This window comes from Tauraco erythrolophus, chromosome 14, assembly GCF_009769465.1.
Source record: "Tauraco erythrolophus isolate bTauEry1 chromosome 14, bTauEry1.pri, whole genome shotgun sequence".
NCBI lineage: Eukaryota > Metazoa > Chordata > Aves > Musophagiformes > Musophagidae > Tauraco > Tauraco erythrolophus.
In genome coordinates this window covers 10,627,333-10,645,816 of record NC_141478.1, presented here as the reverse complement: position 1 = coordinate 10,645,816, position 18,484 = coordinate 10,627,333, and the positions used below count along the sequence as shown (strand labels likewise).

At 38.3% G+C, this 18,484-nt stretch overlaps 1 protein-coding gene across 1 annotated transcript in view; it reads left to right on the top strand.

Annotated features, from left to right (window-relative positions):
• Positions 1-18,484, top strand: part of ADAMTSL3 (ADAMTS like 3) — a 181,620-nt gene that overhangs the window by 122,563 nt on the left and 40,573 nt on the right. The window contains exons 10-15 of the mRNA XM_009984607.2: positions 1,458-1,596; positions 3,178-3,228; positions 7,504-7,708; positions 8,548-8,695; positions 10,111-10,195; positions 16,981-17,267. Of these exons, the coding sequence (XP_009982909.2) occupies positions 1,458-1,596; positions 3,178-3,228; positions 7,504-7,708; positions 8,548-8,695; positions 10,111-10,195; positions 16,981-17,267 (915 nt within the window). The remainder of the gene's footprint in view (positions 1-1,457; positions 1,597-3,177; positions 3,229-7,503; positions 7,709-8,547; positions 8,696-10,110; positions 10,196-16,980; positions 17,268-18,484) is intronic.

Sequence of the window (18,484 nt, the reverse complement as noted above, 5' to 3'; positions counted from 1 at the left end):
TTGTAGCTGTACCTCTGTAATATGAAACTGGTACCTTTAACAACAGTGCTTGACTCTCGATGGCAGTCCTGGGAGGCTGGTAACTGAAGAAGTGCAGAAACTAAGCTACTGCTTAGCCGTGAAAGTAGTGGCATTAAGAATGGCATATTACTGAGGCATGCAAGGAAGTTGTATTGCAGCTGCCTGGCTTTAACCTGTTACCTTAAAACAGATTTAGTATCCAGATTGCTTGGTGCCTTTTACTGGAAGTAAAAAAAAAAGTTTGTCACAACAGAGACTTGGAATCAGTGCACCACCATCCCTTGCTTGGATGATGCTTCTACATTTAGTTCTGTAATCTCAATGTGTGGGAAAGGGGGAATGTGATGGGCATCTCAGAAAGCACAGTCAAGCTCGAATGAACAAGAATATTTTAAAATTGTGTTTATCTTGTTTGCACGTGTCATATTTTCTGGGTCCTTTCAGTACTTACAAGAACTGGAACATACATGCTTTGAATACTGGAACTGCTTGGTAGTTCTTTATGGTTATCACTCTCATGCATGATGACACTTTGAATCAGCCAAGAGACACACAAGTGAAGCCATTGATATATGATACTTACCATTTTCAGTAGACACTGGGACTTGTGCTGTTAGTTTATTGACTCTATTTGGATTTTAATTCTTGTGGTTTCAAACTTTTTTTTCTTTGCACATACCAGAACATCCTCCTCCTCTCCACAGTTTAAGTCCAAGTCAGCTCTTTTGAATGAGTCTTTTCTTTTCTTAGCCAAAAAAACAACCTAGTGGTTTATAAAACTCAAATCCTTTCTTGTAACCAGTCTCCACACAGATTTCTTCTTTTTTTTTTTTTTTTTCCTCCCCCTTTCCCCTCCCAGCCGAGTAGTTACTTCAAGTTTTCTTTCATTGGCTCTTCAACTAGGAATGTTCTTGAAACTATTTCTTGGTTTTCTACAGTTTAACTTAACAATGTTTTTGGATCTCATCTTCAATTCCTCTGGCTTTCCATTTAAAGTATTTGGGTTTTTTAGCATGCATGACTGTGTAATGTAGCTCTCTAACATACATGGTAACTCCTCCTTGGGGGAGGGCAGTTATAAATTGTGGAACATGTAGCAGAACCATATGACTTTGTAGGCTTGCCTCTGTGACAGGTGAGCTGCTCTAGTATGTGTATTCCTGCATCACATAAAAATATGTATGCTTTTACTCTTATACTTGGAATATTATTAGAATAATGTGTCAGAGTCTCATCTAGTGTTACGATAGGTTAACATAATTGTTATGCCAAATTGCCTTAAATGAAGATCTGGTCCTGCATGTTCCTGTGCAGAGTTTCCTTGTTTGAAAGCAAACACATGATATTAATTCAATGAGCAGTGCATTACTGGGGGAGGAAATAAAGCTGCTTTAATTTGTCTCCATTACCAAAATTTAATTTCGCTTCTGCATTAGGTTATCAGCTTAATTCAGCTGAATGTGTGGATATTCGTCTGAAGCGTGTTGTTCCTGACCACTATTGTCATTACTATCCAGAAAATAAGAAACCAAAGCCCAAGCTAAAAGAGTGCAACATGGATCCCTGCCCGTCTAGGTTTGTGTGACGACTAGATTTAAATGTGTGATATAGTCAGTTACTAAAGAACAAGCAATCATATTTATTTAATTTCAGTTATTTTCGTCTTCGGGGCTACTTAATCTTGGTTGATTATTGCATGTGTTAAAGGCTGATCTCTGGCACCACTGCCAGCAGATGTGGCACTTTTCAGTGTTGTAGAATAGGAGACTTTACTTTATACAGAGATATTGTAAATATCAATTAGTTTGTTCAAGGGCTAATTTTACTTCATGACTTTTGCTGAGTGATATAGGACTAGTACAAGGATTTTATGAGGTTGTGCGAGGAGGATAGATTATTTGCCTGCTTTTGGATTTATTGATGCTGCCATTCAAGATTTCTCATTAGAAAGCCAGTAGCTCCAGTTCGCAGTCAATGTAAAGTTTTGTACATAGTTTAACTTGGTTTATTCATCTGCTTACTCTAAAAGTTTCATTCTTCACTTGTACTGTGGCGATGACAATTATTAAAGCTTGAGGGTTTTGTCTGTTTTTTTACACTAAGAATAAAAAAAAAGAAAATCATTAAAAGTAAATATGTTTGTGATACAAGTACCACAGAATATTATTGCCAAATTATAAGGACTATAGTACACATAAATTGTATTGAATTGCACTGCAGTGTTTCAAACTAACTTTTGGATTGTCTGGTGAGGTTTCCTGGCTGTGCTAAAGAATCTTAAAATAACATCACAGTATCAAGTCCCAGAACCTCACATTAATGTGCCAGCTGGCCGAGCTAGAGTTATATGCAAGAAAAGGAAACACTCTCAATAGATTTCATTTCCTATAGCTAAACTGTCCATTTCCTTTCATTCCTGTTGAACTTAGTCATTGATAGTGACCTCTAACAGTCATAGATGTGCAGACTTTCAAGTTTTTTTCCTGGAGAGGTGATCACTATATGGAGTGGTAAAACTTCAGTAACACTTAATGGCAATGGGTGCCAAATTTTGCAAAGCCGGAATGGGAAAATTAGGAAAAAAAAAGGCATAACGAGCTTTTTCCTTTCAAAATTAACTTATACAGACAGAAAAAGGGAAGCACTACTGGATATAACACCATATTTCTTAGTATTGGTAGTAAAGCTTTATGCCTGTTCTATGCTGTACAGTTCAAATGAACAGCTCTACAAGGGTCCTAAGCACTGCTCAGGATCAATCTAGAATTAATCCTGAGATGCATTTATTTCACTGCTACTCATGTTCCTCAGCAGTCTTTGTTACAGGTATAAGTATATAACTTATTTTCCTGTTAATGAAGTAACACAGACCTAAAGGATCACTGATAATAAATTTATCTGCCAAAGGCTTGCTCATTTAATATTCTTTTTGATGGTATGAAGTGGAGAAGCTGTATGGTGAATAGATCTCTATCCCTGCAGAAGTGGTAGGATTATACTACTCATTGTTTACCACAAGGGTAATGTGCAATGAATGTAAGATTCCCTCATTTGACATTGGGAATTGCTTACTTTAAGCATGATCAGTAAAAACATGTACTTGATGTACAGTCTTGGGTATGAGAAATAATGATGCAATATTTATTTTGTTGACAGTGATGGATTTAAAGAAATCATGCCCTATGATCACTTCCAGCCACTTCCTCGGTATGTATAATCAGGATAGCATATGTGTCAGCATTAGCACAATATTCATTGCAAATGTACTATTTGACTACTAAGATCATGCAACATCTGACTTTTTATTGCTGTACAGGAGTGTGAGAACAATCCTGTACAAATTTTTGAAGCTTCTGATTTATTTCCATGTGCTTTGAACAATTAGTTTAACAGTAAGAGGTTAATATGCTCTTCTTGAAATTATCAGCTTTGAAGACTTTAGAATAAAGAGTTGTCCCCCTAGGCCTTCTCCTGCTGCAGTGCTGAGAAGAGCATCTCCTTTAAAATGCATGTATAAATTCTTGTCTTAAAGGGTTTTTATTTTGAAGATGTATGTAATGAATATATTCATTTATAGAACACATCTCCCTATGTTACAGGACTCTATATAAATGCTTTTCCCCATGAGGTCTCATTCTTCTGCTCTTCTTTAGACCTACACTCTGTTTATTGACATCAAGACTGACATACCACTTTAAAGATACTGAGTTGTCTGAATATCTATTGCCTAAAATTAGGTCATCAGAGCAGTTTGTTGCCTTTTTCTCTTTTTTTTGACCTGCATCAATCACAAGAAAGTAAAACTTCTCTGGAAGGTTTAGATGCTTCGTAAAGGATGTTAAGACCAAAAAGCATTGAGCCAGGTTTACTGCTAATGTAAAGAATTATAGTTGATGGAGTTAGATGCGTATTTATCTGAGTTGAACCTCTGCTTTTATTATGTCATGAAATGAATAATGTGTATTTTTCTAAAGAAGTAAAGATATGAAGTAATAAGAATGAAATCATGGACTTGCATGGCTCAGTGGAGCTACTGATTACAGCTGATATAAATGTCACAGTTTATTTTTGTAGCAATTTACACTTGTTGTAGATTTGCTGTCCTGTGATGTACTTTGGCTTTCATACATAGATTGAGATTTTTTTTCCTCAATAGCTTTATCCCATGAAGTTCCATAATTATATTCTGTGTCTCTCTCCTTCCATTTCTTTTGCCAATTCCTTTGTATTTCAGGTCTCCTTTGGAAGTCAGCACATTTACATGAGTATTTCACCTTCTGAACTGCTCAGGGCTTGAGACCAGTTAGAAGAGAAATTTAATTCCCCTTTCTGTGCCTTACTGTGCTAAGCATGTTTGCATGGCACTGTGATGAGATAGGTTATATCTGTGATAAAGCTGGGGCAGGTTCTCTTATTTCAAACACTGGGAACTATGGACGAAGGCCCACCTCGTTCTGACACCTCAGTGTGTTCTGTCAGAAGGTATCATGGTCTTCCCAGGTAATGCTCAGGAGTAAGAACTGTAAGATAACAGACAGCCAAGCAGGGATCAGAGTTGGTTCCAGCAGGAAGGGGAGAAAGGAAACAGGCTGTGTTCCACTGGGAGGCTGCATAAAGAAACGCAATGAAGGTGTAAAAGCACCTGTTCTTGCTGGAACTTCTGAAAAAAACAGCAGCTGAAACACGCAGTTTTTATGCCCGCATCATGAGGTGAATCTGGTCCAGCGTGGATGCAAGTCTTGCTTCAGTGTAGCAGGATGTATCTTCTCTCTGCTGTTGCCTGTAAAGCAACTGCAATGTGTTGGCCTGTGCCAGTTTTTCTGGGGCTTCTTCCGCCTTGTGTTTTTTTTTTCTTTTTCTTTTCTTACCTGTTTCTGACATGCTAGCCCAAAACTGTTCTTGCAAAGCAGGCAGAAAACCAAAGTGCTGTAGATATGCTTGAGCAAAGCTGTACAGACTCCTTCACCTTGACCAGCAGTCATACATCACACCTCCTACATAACACGAGAGCCATGTGGAGCACTGCTTTGCAGTCCTGTGGCGTTTACCACTAGTTTCCCATTCACACAAGGAAGTTGTGGGAAGTCGTGGTGTGCACCACAAGATCTTGAAAGAGTTCTCCTGTGGCTAGAGTTGTAAATGCCCCGCTGAAATATTTTTACAGATGGAGAATTCTTTTGAAATAAATAGAAAAATTTCCCAGGATGAAAATTTTCTTTTAAAGCTTTTGGAATGCCTCCATTTATTTCAGACTTGTTGGGCTGTTGAGGATCCCTTGACAGCTGTGGGTTCTGGAAAGTATCTCCATGACTGCTTGCCCAAGACCCCCCTTTTCCCCAGTAGCCATAGACCTCACTCCATCTTGAAAATGCCTATGGGAGTATGGGATCTGGAATGTGTTCGAAACTGATGAGATAAAGAAAAACAACTATAAAACTTTATGCTATAAACACTTGCAAGGCTAGTATTACATATTGCACAGTAAGTCTTATATATATAAATCCATGAGCTGCTAATTCATTGAATAGTTAATTGCTCTTTAGTTCCTGACTTTTTTTAAAGAAAATGAGTTAACACTAGCTGTTCACTTAAGTCAAAGCAAAGTGTAGCTGTTGCTCTTCAAATGTGTTTTGTACTTGTGATATGATATCAGTATCTGGGCATATTGCTTTATCCGAAATGTTTTTGAGTATATTCTCCATGGTTAATGTTCCATAGCTTGCTATATGTTTCATACTCATTCTTCTGTTGAGCTTAAGCATGATTAATACGTTTCTGTAGGCAGTTTGATGAATTGCTTAAAATAGGAAGTGTCCTTGATTTACCTGCTGTATCATAGAAAGTGGGTAGTAATTACTTAAATTTACCTTTGATTTATAGGCCTTTGCTTCATCTACTCTGACATTGTGACTTCCCTTATGATAGCTAAGTTACTCTTAATTTATTTTGGTGGGATATTGTAGTACTTTGCTGAGTCCATTGTTCATAATGGATATAATTTTTATTCATGATCCTTTCTGAGCCCCTGCATTTGTAATAGGAATAATTTTTAAACTAACAGGATGTTGATGAACCATAAGATGTGCTGCAGAACTCAATCATTTCCCAGATCTTAGCTTTGGTTTGGGTGGGTGGTGGAAAGTAAGCAAGAGATACAAGGTGAAGGATGAGGAAAAATTGTGTGGGGCTTAGTGGAATCTGTAGACAAATGCTATGATAGAAGCCTGATATTTCTAAACGTGTCAGGAGCAGCACGTTATTGAAGTTAGTTTTTGCTGTTTTGTTTTGAAATTGTTAGTTAGTTTTGTTGAGAAGTGATTGCTTAAATGTAGATTCATGTTAAGACCAAGAGATAAATGAAACAGAGTTTGCAACCTAAAAATCTTAGTACAATTCTTACTTCAGATCGTGCAGCAATTTACGTCTTTATTGTAGTTAGTTCCAAGATCATGGACTGATGGCTGTTTTGAAGATATTTCCTCCTAGCAGGTTGTTTCCTCCAATGGAGGCTGCTGCCCCACAGCTCTACTGGTTGACACGGCTGTGTGAGTTTTCCTTAATCTGTGCATCTCCCTACTTCAGAAGAAATCAGCTAGGTTAGCCAAAGCAGCTGAAATGGATGAGCAGCTGCCTTTTGCTTGAAGCAAGTTGGAAAGTGTGAATATAAACTCATTAAACAGCACTTTAATGAGAGTGGAAAACTCTTGCAGAACTGCAGTGATGACCAGCCAAACGGTACCCATCACAATTTAATTTGTTCACAGTTCTTATGGATGAAGACAGTTTGAAATGAAATGACTGGGTTTACCCAAAGCAAGTATTAGAGTTCCCATAAAAGTTCTTTCATAAACAGATTTTTTTAAGAGTAGTCTGCATGATGTGGGCAGCGATGAGCAGCTGTGGGTAATAACACCCTCAGTCAGCAGAGGCAGATCCGTCTTTGTCTTTGGACTTCATTTAATCTCAAATATGTATGTTTCTTGGTCTCTGACAATGGTAATAAGAGTATATGTGACCCTGTAAATTAACTGTGAAAAATCATAGAATCATAGAATGGCATAGGCTGGAAGGGACCTCAGAGATCATCTAATCCAACCTCCCTGTCATGGGCAGGGACGCCTCTCAACTAGACCAGGCTACATTCTATTTAGACTATTTGCAAGTATCATCATTCCAGTAATTGAACTCAGTATGTTTAGGGTCTTTAACTTATGTATGAGAATAAGATTTTCAGTTATTTTGAGAAATATATTTAAATTTATTGTTCTGTGTTTCTTCTCATTTTGCACATGAACTTAAGCCTGGAGTAATGCAAGGTGGCTCTGTAATTCAATGTATTTATATTCAGTTTATGGTGAGAATCCAGCAACCAAACTGTCAGTGGATAAAGACACTAAGGTTGGATTCAGTATTTTGCACTTTTAATAGAGGTTAGCGGAATAAAAAATAGTCTTATTTTTAATATATGTGAGTTTTTTCCAGGTGGGAACATAACCCTTGGACTGCATGTTCAGTTTCCTGTGGAGGTGGTATTCAGAGGAGAAGTTTTGTGTGTGTTGAGGAGACCATTCATGGAGAGATCCTACAAGTGGAAGAATGGAAATGCATGTATGCCCCTAAGCCCAAAGTCATTCAAACCTGCAATCTGTTTGATTGTCCTAAATGGGTGGCAATGGAATGGTCTCAAGTAAGTTGAAAAGTAATTCTAGTTTTCTAAAGAAAGCCTCTGCTCTTGTGTTTCCATGTATTTGTGAGCACAGGACTCTTAAAAGATAACCCTGCAAGCATAATTCATTACTAGAAGATTGCAATAAGTAATTTGGCCCGATAATCAAAATGTTAATACGTCTATCTGAAGAAAAATGTATATAGAATTATTTATGCCTGTTGAATTCCTGCTTTATACGGAGAAGAAATCAAAGCCAGAGGTCAGGCCTCTTTGCAATCAGGTCATTTGTCTCTCAGTTCGTGATAAATGTAATGTTTCACTGCATATAATAGCTAAAGGCACGGCTGCCTAGGGACTGACATGTCTGCAAGGGTGATTTTTCCAGCATTCTTACCTTTCATTACATTAACAAGAACATAAAGCCAACTTATCTTGGCTGTGGTTATCTGATACAGTCAGATAGCTCAACACTTCTATAATTCCTTAGTTCATCCAAATGACATCACTGACATAGTGAAGAAACAGTTCTTGCAGCACGTCTGACCCAGCTGTAGCTGGAAATGACCACTGTGAAGAGAGTACACAGCCACCTCTGTTTCAGATTGTTGCCAATCAGATAAGCCTTACAGAACCCCGAGAAATCGCTTGCGTTCCCAAAACATAGACATTTTTTCCAGCATCAACATTTTCTTTATTCACCTAGCAATTCAGGGACAAATTCATACGTCTGTCATACCTGATTGACTGTGGAAAAACTTTAGTGAACACATCATCAGTACTCCTAACTTTCTTTTTACTGGTATTTATAAATATATAAAAAAAGAAACCGTGTGAGATGGTTGCGTTGTCTCCTGCAGTGCACGGTGACCTGTGGCCGAGGCTTGCGTTACCGAGTGGTGCTGTGTATTGACCACCGTGGGCAGCATGTCGGTGGCTGTAATCCACAGCTTAAACTACACATAAAAGAAGAGTGCATCGTGCCAATACCATGTTACAAGCCAAAAGGTAACTGGAATTTTGTCTGGGTCTGTTATTGTTTTACATTTTTGTTAAGAGAATTAAAAGCCCCTGGTAACCTTTTTCAGAAATGCCAGAAGCTGGAATTTACTAGGACTTATTTCAGTCTTGGCAGAAACAAGTGTTTTAATTATTGGTGCTAGGAAAAGTGCCCTGCTGATATTTTTTGCTGATAATGTGGCCAGACTGTCATAAGGTTAACATGCTAACTAAATCTATACAGCCTGGTTAAATTGGGAAAACCAGAATTAATGAGTTCAACATGTGGAGAAGTTGTTCAATAATACTTGAAATAGGAATGACACTCCATATGTATCACCTGGGATCTTGTTTGTTTGCATCTCATTAAATGTGTCAACATTCTTAGTGGGCCTCATCAGTCTATTAAGTTATAATGAAACTGGTTTCCTTCTCTCTTCTCCACTTCTGCATATTTAAAAGGTCTGTAACAACGATGTAAATTGACCAATATTCTCTAAAAGAGTTTCTAAAGTTTAAAACAGTAGGTGGGAATGTGAAAAGAAAAAAAAAAATGATGAGAGGGGAAACTAGTATATCTTGTTCCTTGCTTGGTTCTCTCTCTCTGACCCCAGAAAATTTTAGTGGGTGCTGTTCCCATTCTTTCAATTTTTATTTGAAAGGCTGTATTTCAGACCTTCACAACTCATCATAAAGATTTATGTAGAAAAAGTGAAAGCCTATGTTTCTCTTCAGGATGTTTTCAGGCTCTAGAGAATGCTTCAAGTAGAAAATGGTTCAGGATTAAACCATGAAGTAGAAACTAGCGCTGAAATTTTAAGAACCTTCTTCTGGGGTTTTACTTAAGTTTGGAGGCACAGATCCTCACTGGTTTATAGTACTTAGAGAAAAAGCATCACAGAAGTGTAGAACGTATAGGCAGATAAACCAAGATTGTGCTGTTTTTTAAATTAATTTCTAATTTTGGGAAAGCTGGCTAACTCAGCAAAAAAAAGCATTTTCTGTGAAAATGTTTTAATGAAGCCAGTGTACATGGAGAGCAATGTGCGTTTGCTATGCTCTGGCTTCTTTTTTAGCTATAAACTTAAGTTATGATGATAATCCATGACAATGAGATGTAAACTACAATCTACTAGAAACTGCCTGCATTTGGGGAAGATTTGGAAAGGAAGTAAAAGATTAAACAGGAATGAAAATTAGATTACTGGTACCCTCTCAGTAAAAAGGAGTGTCAGAATGGAGCTCAAAAATCATAAAGAAATTTCTAGTAAATTATGTTTTTTATCTAATGTATCTTTATTAAAAAGCTTTAGATCAATAAGCCATGTGAAGTGTGAAGTGCTAAGGTGAGTAATTCTAACATCTACATATTGCTTTGGTTTTGGAGGATTTACTGAATGGTTGCGGGTTTTTTTCTCTACCAGAAAAAAATCCTGTAGAAGCAAAATTGCCGTGGTTTAAACAGGCACATGAAATGGAAGAGACCAGAACAGTCTCAGAAGAGCCAACGTAAGTACATTGTCTTTTACAGTGAAAAAACATTTCTGGCATATATTGCAGATCATCTGGAATGACTGTTGCTGTGCAGTTTGCTTTGACAGTTGGCCCTCCTTGGGAGATGACTTGTGTTGCGAGCTGTTCCTAATTTTACATCTCAATAGCTTTGCTTCTGGAGCTCCTGTTCTGGATGACACTGGGCTACTCTATTATAGTGTCCCTATATCATTCAAGCCATGCAAAGACATGTCTTAATTTAGCCTTATTAAGCCCTAATTAATGCATGTGGAAACATTTCAGTAGATGTGAATTAAATAAATCCAATTTTATCCCAGTCATTGCTGTTACCTCAAGAATGTAGTGGTTTGTGTTAAAAATTAAGACGTACTTTGTAGGGTTGCCAGAATTTCCTTGGGGTGGTGTGGGGGGGTGGGAGGAGACCGATGCATAAAGAAAGTGAGAAAAACCTGCTGATCTCTGAGCTTAGCTGAATCTATGGGGATAAGTTGGGATATTTTACACGTGCGTGTGTGTGTGTGTGAAAAAACATCTGGATTTTGCGAGTCCCCTTAAAAGCTGATGGGGGTAGGCCTTGCAACATTTAAGTCCTGGGATGAAAGTATAACTTAAAGCCAGCTGCACTTGTTCCTGGCCCTCGGATATTAGAGCATCTACAGAATTGCTTGTATGCCTTGTGTATGTTTCATCCACATGGATATCTAATGTATTCAATATATACTTTCTAGAAAGTAATGACTTTCTATAAGTTTTTTTTTTGTGAGAGATTTTAAATAGTATTTTGTTGTGCTTAGCCAAATTCTGCATTCACTTGTAGTGAAGTTAGTTTAAAATAGTTTAGATGATCTTACTGAACTTACTTTGGATTTATATTGCTCTGAGAGCAGAGTGTGCCTCATAACTTCTTATTTTTTTCCTCCATCTAGCTATTCCTGATTTTTGGCACACATGCACCAACAGGTGTGATCATGAGTAATAAAATTTTACACCTGCACTGACTCACAGAAGAAACCTCTTGCCAAACAGGTGTTTGCATAGATATGGTGACTATACTTTGAAATTTTCACTGCTCTAGTCTCTGAAGTGTCAACTTACTGTGAGCGGTTATTTCACTCTCCAAATTGGTGGCCCTGAATTCAGGCAGGGTAGTAGCACAGATATAAAAAGAGAGTGTGATTGTCGAAGGGGGTGATGCAATCAAATGTGCCTGTGGAATGTCAGCAGATCAAAATGAAGGTAATGAGGAGGATTTGGCATGAAGCTCTAAAGAAAGGTCTACCACATCATGCCGAGCTAACCGTGAGCTGATGCAGTCTCTGGGTTTTTAGGATTCTTCAGCAGCAGTCTGACAGAACAAGCAGGGAGCACTGGCAGGAACGCAGCATGCTACTTCAGAGTATATTTAGAATATAACAGAGCTGAGCTGGCAGCTTTGTACTGGGTTCCCTTGTACCTCGTCCTTACCAAGAAGCCGGTTATTCATGCCTTCCTAGACATGACCAATGTATTCCGCTGCAGCCTCACAGTGTGAGTGCAGCCATGTGTTTGAATTCTCAGTGCATGTCCTGTTACAGCTGTGCAGCTAGTTCTGCAGTTTCCTGAATTTTTTTAATTCTTCACTTATTACTCTGGAGGCTTAGACTTTTTTGTTTTCATCTTTCATTCATGATCCTAATTCTGTCCTGAGACTCTTTCCTTTGCATTTTTCAGAAGCACCTTCATCTAAGTCTAAAAGATTTCTCCAGCCATTTCGTGCTGATGACTCTTCTCTGCCATCCTTCTCTTTACGGAGATGTTGCTGAGATGCTGTGCTTTCCTAGTCTCAATACTCTGAGCTCTCCTGGGACCTAGCTGTAATGCTGCACCCAGATTCCCCTTCAGTTTCTTTTTACCTGTCTTCTGCTGCCACCTGCTCTTACTTTATTCTTCTAAGGAAGCTGGCAAGGAAGGAGGAATGAGAAATAACTGATGCCTGACTTCATGCCTTTTTGCAGATTGCCTGTCTGTCACGTGGACAGAGGTTTGCAAACAGAGCAATTCCTCACTAGATGCTTATAATCTCATGCCCTAACTGCTCCTGTCTTTTAGCTGAAGTGAGATTTTGGGCTCCGGGTTTAGGATTTAAAAAGAAACTATAACAATACGTTGTTATTTCTCCCAGGGTAAATTACAACAATATTTCCCTCTGGTTTGGATCTGCTTAACTTCGTTTTCTGTAATTTACACATGGCACAGTGATAACTCAGAGCCCACCTCTGCCTAGCAGGAGGCTTATGATTTCCTTGGTAAAATGCCATCACTTTTAATTTTAGTCATTCTCTTGTCATCCAAATTTAAACCACACAATGAAGTCTCAACTTCTAGTCCATCCTTTTATTACAACTGTCTTTTTATGCTTTCGCGTGATATTTTAGTTGATAATGAATAGGAGAATAAATGCAACTGTGTTTTAGAGCCCACAAATGATGGATATGCCAAAAGTAGCTTGTGGAAGATAAATACTTCTGCCGCTGTGGTCTACCACGGCTGGTGTCCTGAATTTACATAGAGGGGGAACGTTCAAAAGCTTCTTTTTTTATTATTAGCAAAATAAAAAATGACTGCTCTTAAAGAGAGGCCAAGAAAAATGTAGGTTTGACCTTTTTAGTTTTCAGTTGTGGAATGTGATGACAGTTGATACCAATCATTATTTTAAACGTTCTTCCCTTGAGCCTTCTTAGTTACAGTGGGATTCGCAGAGAAGCTCCAGAAAGGTTTTTGCATCCTTTTTGTTAATCGTAAGTTAAAGAAATAGACGATTCAACTGCCTTTCCCTGTCATGGCTTAGGACAAAACTAAAATGCTTTCAAAAGCTGACATATTTTTTCAGCAACCAGAGCTAAAAAGGAATCACTAGGTTTGCGGAGTTGCTCTCTCTGAATGTGAAATGCCATGTCTCTCAAAGGTTGCTGCCCATTGCATTTGAGTAACTTTGACAGAAACGCCTCCATTGTGCCTGTGGTGATAGAGAATTACACATTTTTGACAGCTTCTTCTCTGGAAATGGGCTGTTGATTTTGTCCAACACAGCACACTCAAGGTTGATAAAACCTGGCAGTACAACTCAGCTTCGAGCAGGGAAGGGTGGTGCTTCAGGGAGGGGTAGGGTGCCAGCATCGTGGAAGTTCTGCCCTAGTAAGCAGCCAACATTTCAGATTTATCCAGGCCCCTTGGAGCAGAAGGATTGGACTGGAAACATCACAAAAGCAACCTTTTTTTTCAAGATTTAGGCATTTCCTATCTTAACTGAAAGCAAGAACTGCAGGCATGAGGAAAATTAAAAAAAATAATAATATTAAGAGACACTATGTTTTCCAAGTCTTTAGAAAGCTGCAGAAGGCTTTGCTGAGTTAAGTTTTTAGTTCAGATTGATTTGGTTGGTTGGGCTGTTCTGTCTCAGTTTTATCGTCGGTAGTTTAGGTCACTGCTTCATTTTCCAGGTCATCCTACACTGACTTTCTCAGAGTGTGCCAGGTGAATGCACATTTCCATTAATGTTGGACTGGTAACACTGCAGCATGGATGTCTCCACTGCATCTGTGGAGCATCGTTTTTACCTGTGCAGATGATTAAAGGGGCATTTGATTTCTGCATTGCACTGGGAAGAAAAACTGGGCAAAAAGGCTGATTGTGTAAAGTTGTGCCTGCTTGGATTTGCATTTTTCCATTGTCCCCCTTTTTTTTAATCAGAAGAGGCATCTCATCTACAAACTTAGTTAAAGATCTGAGAAAATTTTCAGACTTGCCACCATCCTATTCATTTCATTATAAATTCCTGATGATCTGCAAGGCATCTTAATACAAATTCTTTGATGCTTCTTAATCCTGACCTGAGATGAGTCTGTATGCCCATCAAAGGCAGAGTGAATTTTGTTCAGGGAAGTATTGTCTCCAAAGCATTGCCAAGCGTGTGCTGTGAATGTCACTGAGTAAAAATATATCCCTTCTGAGTTTGACGGAGTTTGCCTTAATGATCTGTCACAGGCGTTGGTTGTGCATACATTAAAAAATAAAAAAAAAAAAATCATCTGCCTGAACTCAAAATTCAGAGACAATGCCAACCTCTGGAGCTCTGCCAGTTCCTTGCTCTAATTTTGTATTAGCAGTCTGTTGGCTTCTGTTGAAGGTACTCAAAGTGTGACTTTAACATGGTCATCCTTTGAAAAGTTCTACAATTTAGGATTTTAACAAATGCCAGGATAGAATAAAAAGAATTTCGTGGTTTTTTTTTTTTTTTTAATCTTGCACTTCAGTGAGAAATACCAGACGCTAATATTCAACAGGAAAACCTCAATTATAATATAGGCTTGCTGTAAGTCAAAGAAAAAATGCTTAAAATTTTCTGAGTTTCTTTATAAATCAATTGGTTGTTGAATGAAAGAATTGCTGTGGTACAAAATTTCCTTTCATTTATACAGGATTTTGAAAGAATGCACCATACATTATTTTTGGAATGTTTTAATGCCTCAACTAACAGTATACAAAACTAACACTAATTTCTGGTGTGCTGCTGTCATACTTTTACCAAAAAATGTTATTTGCTTTCAGACTGTAAACTGTCAGGTGTGGTCAGAACACCAACCAACTCTTTTCAACTATAAATGTCTGTCAATTTTATTATTCTGATTAGTTACATGATTACAGATGGACCTTTTTTTTTTTTTACACAGAAGGAGAGGAAAGTCATAATTTTGTTAACCTTATGCATAGTGGCCTTGGTCCAATAAAGCACTTAAACACAAGTTTAACTCTGAGCACATTATAGTCCCATCAACTTCAAAGGACTGCTAACATGCTTAAAGTTAGGCACATGCTTAAGCGTTTTGTTGGATGAGGGCGATTTTGCCATGGCTACCCTAGGTAGTTTGCATGGCTGTCTTTGAAAAAGTTGCGAGATCTGGTGTTTCAGGGTTGAACTCATTTTATCTGCTGGGGTAAGAGCAAGCCTCCTTTTGCAGCATTTCACACAGATGTTCAGTTAGAATTTGTTATCAAGAACATCTGGACATTGACCTCTGCCAGTTGTGCCATTGGACTTGATGGGCTGTTGGGTTGCACCAGTATGGCATTTACTCAGATTTTATCACTGTAGGACACAACCATCCACCATTTTAATAATACTCTTCCAGTAAAAATCAATCTAGTTAACTTTTTCAAAGGTGGTCAGACTTGTGAAGTGATGAACAATTGCAGTTTTCCTTGGTTTCAGGAGAAGCTGGGGTTACTGCACCACTTACTGAAGTCTGTCAAAGACCAGTAAGGTCAAACTAAAATTTCAAGGCTTTGTTCAAGGAAATTTTGAAGTGGCAGGCTTTGACATCTTTATTTATCTTCATAGTAGAGTTGTAAAGGTATTTCATCAACATTTCCTTAAAGAATAGCCGGTTACCTTGTAACCTTCATTGGAAATGGGAATAGCCTTTCCATAGGAGACAGTCTGTCTTGGGATCTATCCCAAGCACAGCTTGAATGACTACCCTAAGAACTGAGTTAGAGTAGGCTTACAGGTTATCCATTCATCTGTTCTCTTTTTTTCTATTTGATTCTTCCCCTGTATATACTGGCAAGAAGTTATTGGCTAAAGATGGTAAACTGTCCACAGAATCAACCACACTGTGTTGGCATTTTTCTATGCTTACGGTGTATGCAGAGCGTAAATACTGATTTTTTTGTCCTACACAACTGTTCTTATATTTGTAAGGCAGCTTTCCTACAGTAAAGAAAAGATAATTCTTATTCAAAGATAAGGAGAAAAATCTCTGAATCCTAATTAGGATATTTCCTTCCAAATACGTTTTCAGCATTGGTCAAGTATATCTTCCTATATCTCCCATTTGTGTTTTGATCATCAGTTGTATTTGGACATGTAAGAAAGAGCAACTGCAACCTTTTGAAAAAAATGTCTTTTGAAACTCTGAATTTTATTTCTTTTAAATTGTACCCCAGAGCCACTCAGAATGACTTTATTAATGAAATTCAGCCCCTTGACTCTAGGGCCATTTAGAAAATTTCTATCAGATTTTAATGTGACCCTCGAAGTCAGAGAATATTATAGACTAAACCCTCCTTTTATTCAGTAAATTCATGATCTGTAAAATAAGATTTTACTGTAGTTCATCAGGAACATAAATACTTTCTCATAAAAATGATGGATTATAGACTGAGCTGGTTAGACCTCTTTATTGAAGATGAGAGGCTTCTTACAAGATTAAATCTGAACAGCAGCCTGCAGTGGTGTGCATTGGAGATAGCTAGGTTTGAAAAGTGGTTGCCTTCTGTCTGGTTGCCGATCATTAGTATCGTATAAGGTGATGGCCTTTCTTAGATTTAAGCAGACTGCAAATATACTTTTGGCACATGCCTAAGTCTGCATATCTGGGAGCTATTTTATATTGTACGGATATGTCTTCTCCTTTTTTCCCATTGAAGGAGTCTGAGAAGATTTAGATGATGCTCTTTTTCCCGAAAAAGGATACAGCTTTCCCTGTTCCTCATGATCCTTTCTCTTCTTTTCGTACATCTTTTGTTTTGTGACTTTTGACAAATAGTCTGGCATGGGAGGCAAGTGAAAGACTTAAGACACTTGATTATACATTCTGTTTAAGCATGAACTACTATTATGTATTGTCTGCTTTGTGTATAAACATACGTTTCTGTGTTTTAGCTGTGTTTTAATTGTGCGCACACAGACACAATTATATGGAGTAAAATAACAGTGACTGCACTGTGATTGATTGCAGGTTTATACCTGAACCCTGGTCTCCATGCAGTGCCACATGTGGCAATGGCATACAGGTGCGAGATGTGAAGTGCCGAATTCTTCTGGCGTTTACTCAGACTGAGGTTGAACTACCCGAGGAGGAATGTGAAGATGTGAAGCCACCAACAGAACGAGTCTGTCACCTGGCGTCCTGCGACAGTGATCCTGTCCCCTACACACCAGAATTTTCGCATGCTGAAGATGGCAGTGTGATTTATGACTGGGAATACATTGGTTTTACTCCTTGTTCAGCCACATGTCTTGGAGGTACCTTTGTTTATTTTTCCTGAGTTGTAAGAATTTGGCATTGTTTGACATTGTTTTCTGTTAGTGTAACCCTTAGTTAGCTATGCTGATCTGTAGGAAAACATGCAGCTTCAAGTTCTAACTTAGAAATAAGTTATCCATAGAGTATTTCAAACTACTTTGATTCTTTTATATCCTATGTTCAAACCCCGACTATTTTTGGTTAAGTAAGGTGCAGGAAGTTGTTGATACAGCAACTTGCTTTAGTCTTGTTGCTGCAGGAATCTCAGCTGCCAGGCAGTTGGCGGTACCAGCATGTTTAATGCATCAGTGATGGGCATGTTTAGATGACCTTTCTTTTCCTAGGAACTGAAACTATAGTTCCGGAGTTAAAATTCCCATGTTAATTATTCCTTATCTTCCAAAACACTGCCATTTTCTGCAATACGGTAGGGATACAAAGTTGTAATCAGGGAGGCTTGCTTTTCAGTCTGACCAGCACAGAGATCAAACAGGAGTTTGTTTAGGTCTTGGTACAGTATATCACTCTATAGGAACTCTGTGCCATACATCTGTCTGCAAGTAGTTAGGCACATTCCTTTTTGGATGTAATCGAATCTCCCTGTCATCCTAAGTACATGTTACTAGACAAGGTTGCTGGTGTTGCTACTACATACTGTACTTTGGGACTGAACACAAGTGAGTTGTGGAGTGCTAAGTGGAGGCAGTGGAATTGTAAACACACCTATATATGACAGGACTGATGACATCAGTGGAAAGTGAAGAGAGTTGTACCCATAGAAGAAATAAAAAATGTAGAAAAAGGGAGAACAGAAACAATTGGAAGCAGAGAGCCAGTCTAGAGCTCACAGAAAGCAGCCTCCTTTGTACTATTCACCAGTTCAAACCTTGAGGACAGAAGCTGGGAGGAATGCCCTAGAATGCTACCAGCAGGATGGTAAGTGACAGATAAGTTCCTCCTTTATCGTTTACTACTGCTGTTTACTGATGGGATTGATCCATAGGAATGGCAGCACATGTGATCACAAAAGCTGATGCATTCCATTCCTTCCACTACCTTCAGTGGGCATTTTGACTGGCAAGAAGAGGGTACAGTCCAAGAATATACGTATACAAGTGCCACGGTGCTGACAGCTACTGTGACTGAGTGTCTCTGTTTCTTCATTTTAATGAGGGAATTGTTTTTAGACATAAGGAAATTGTAGTCTAAAGCAGAA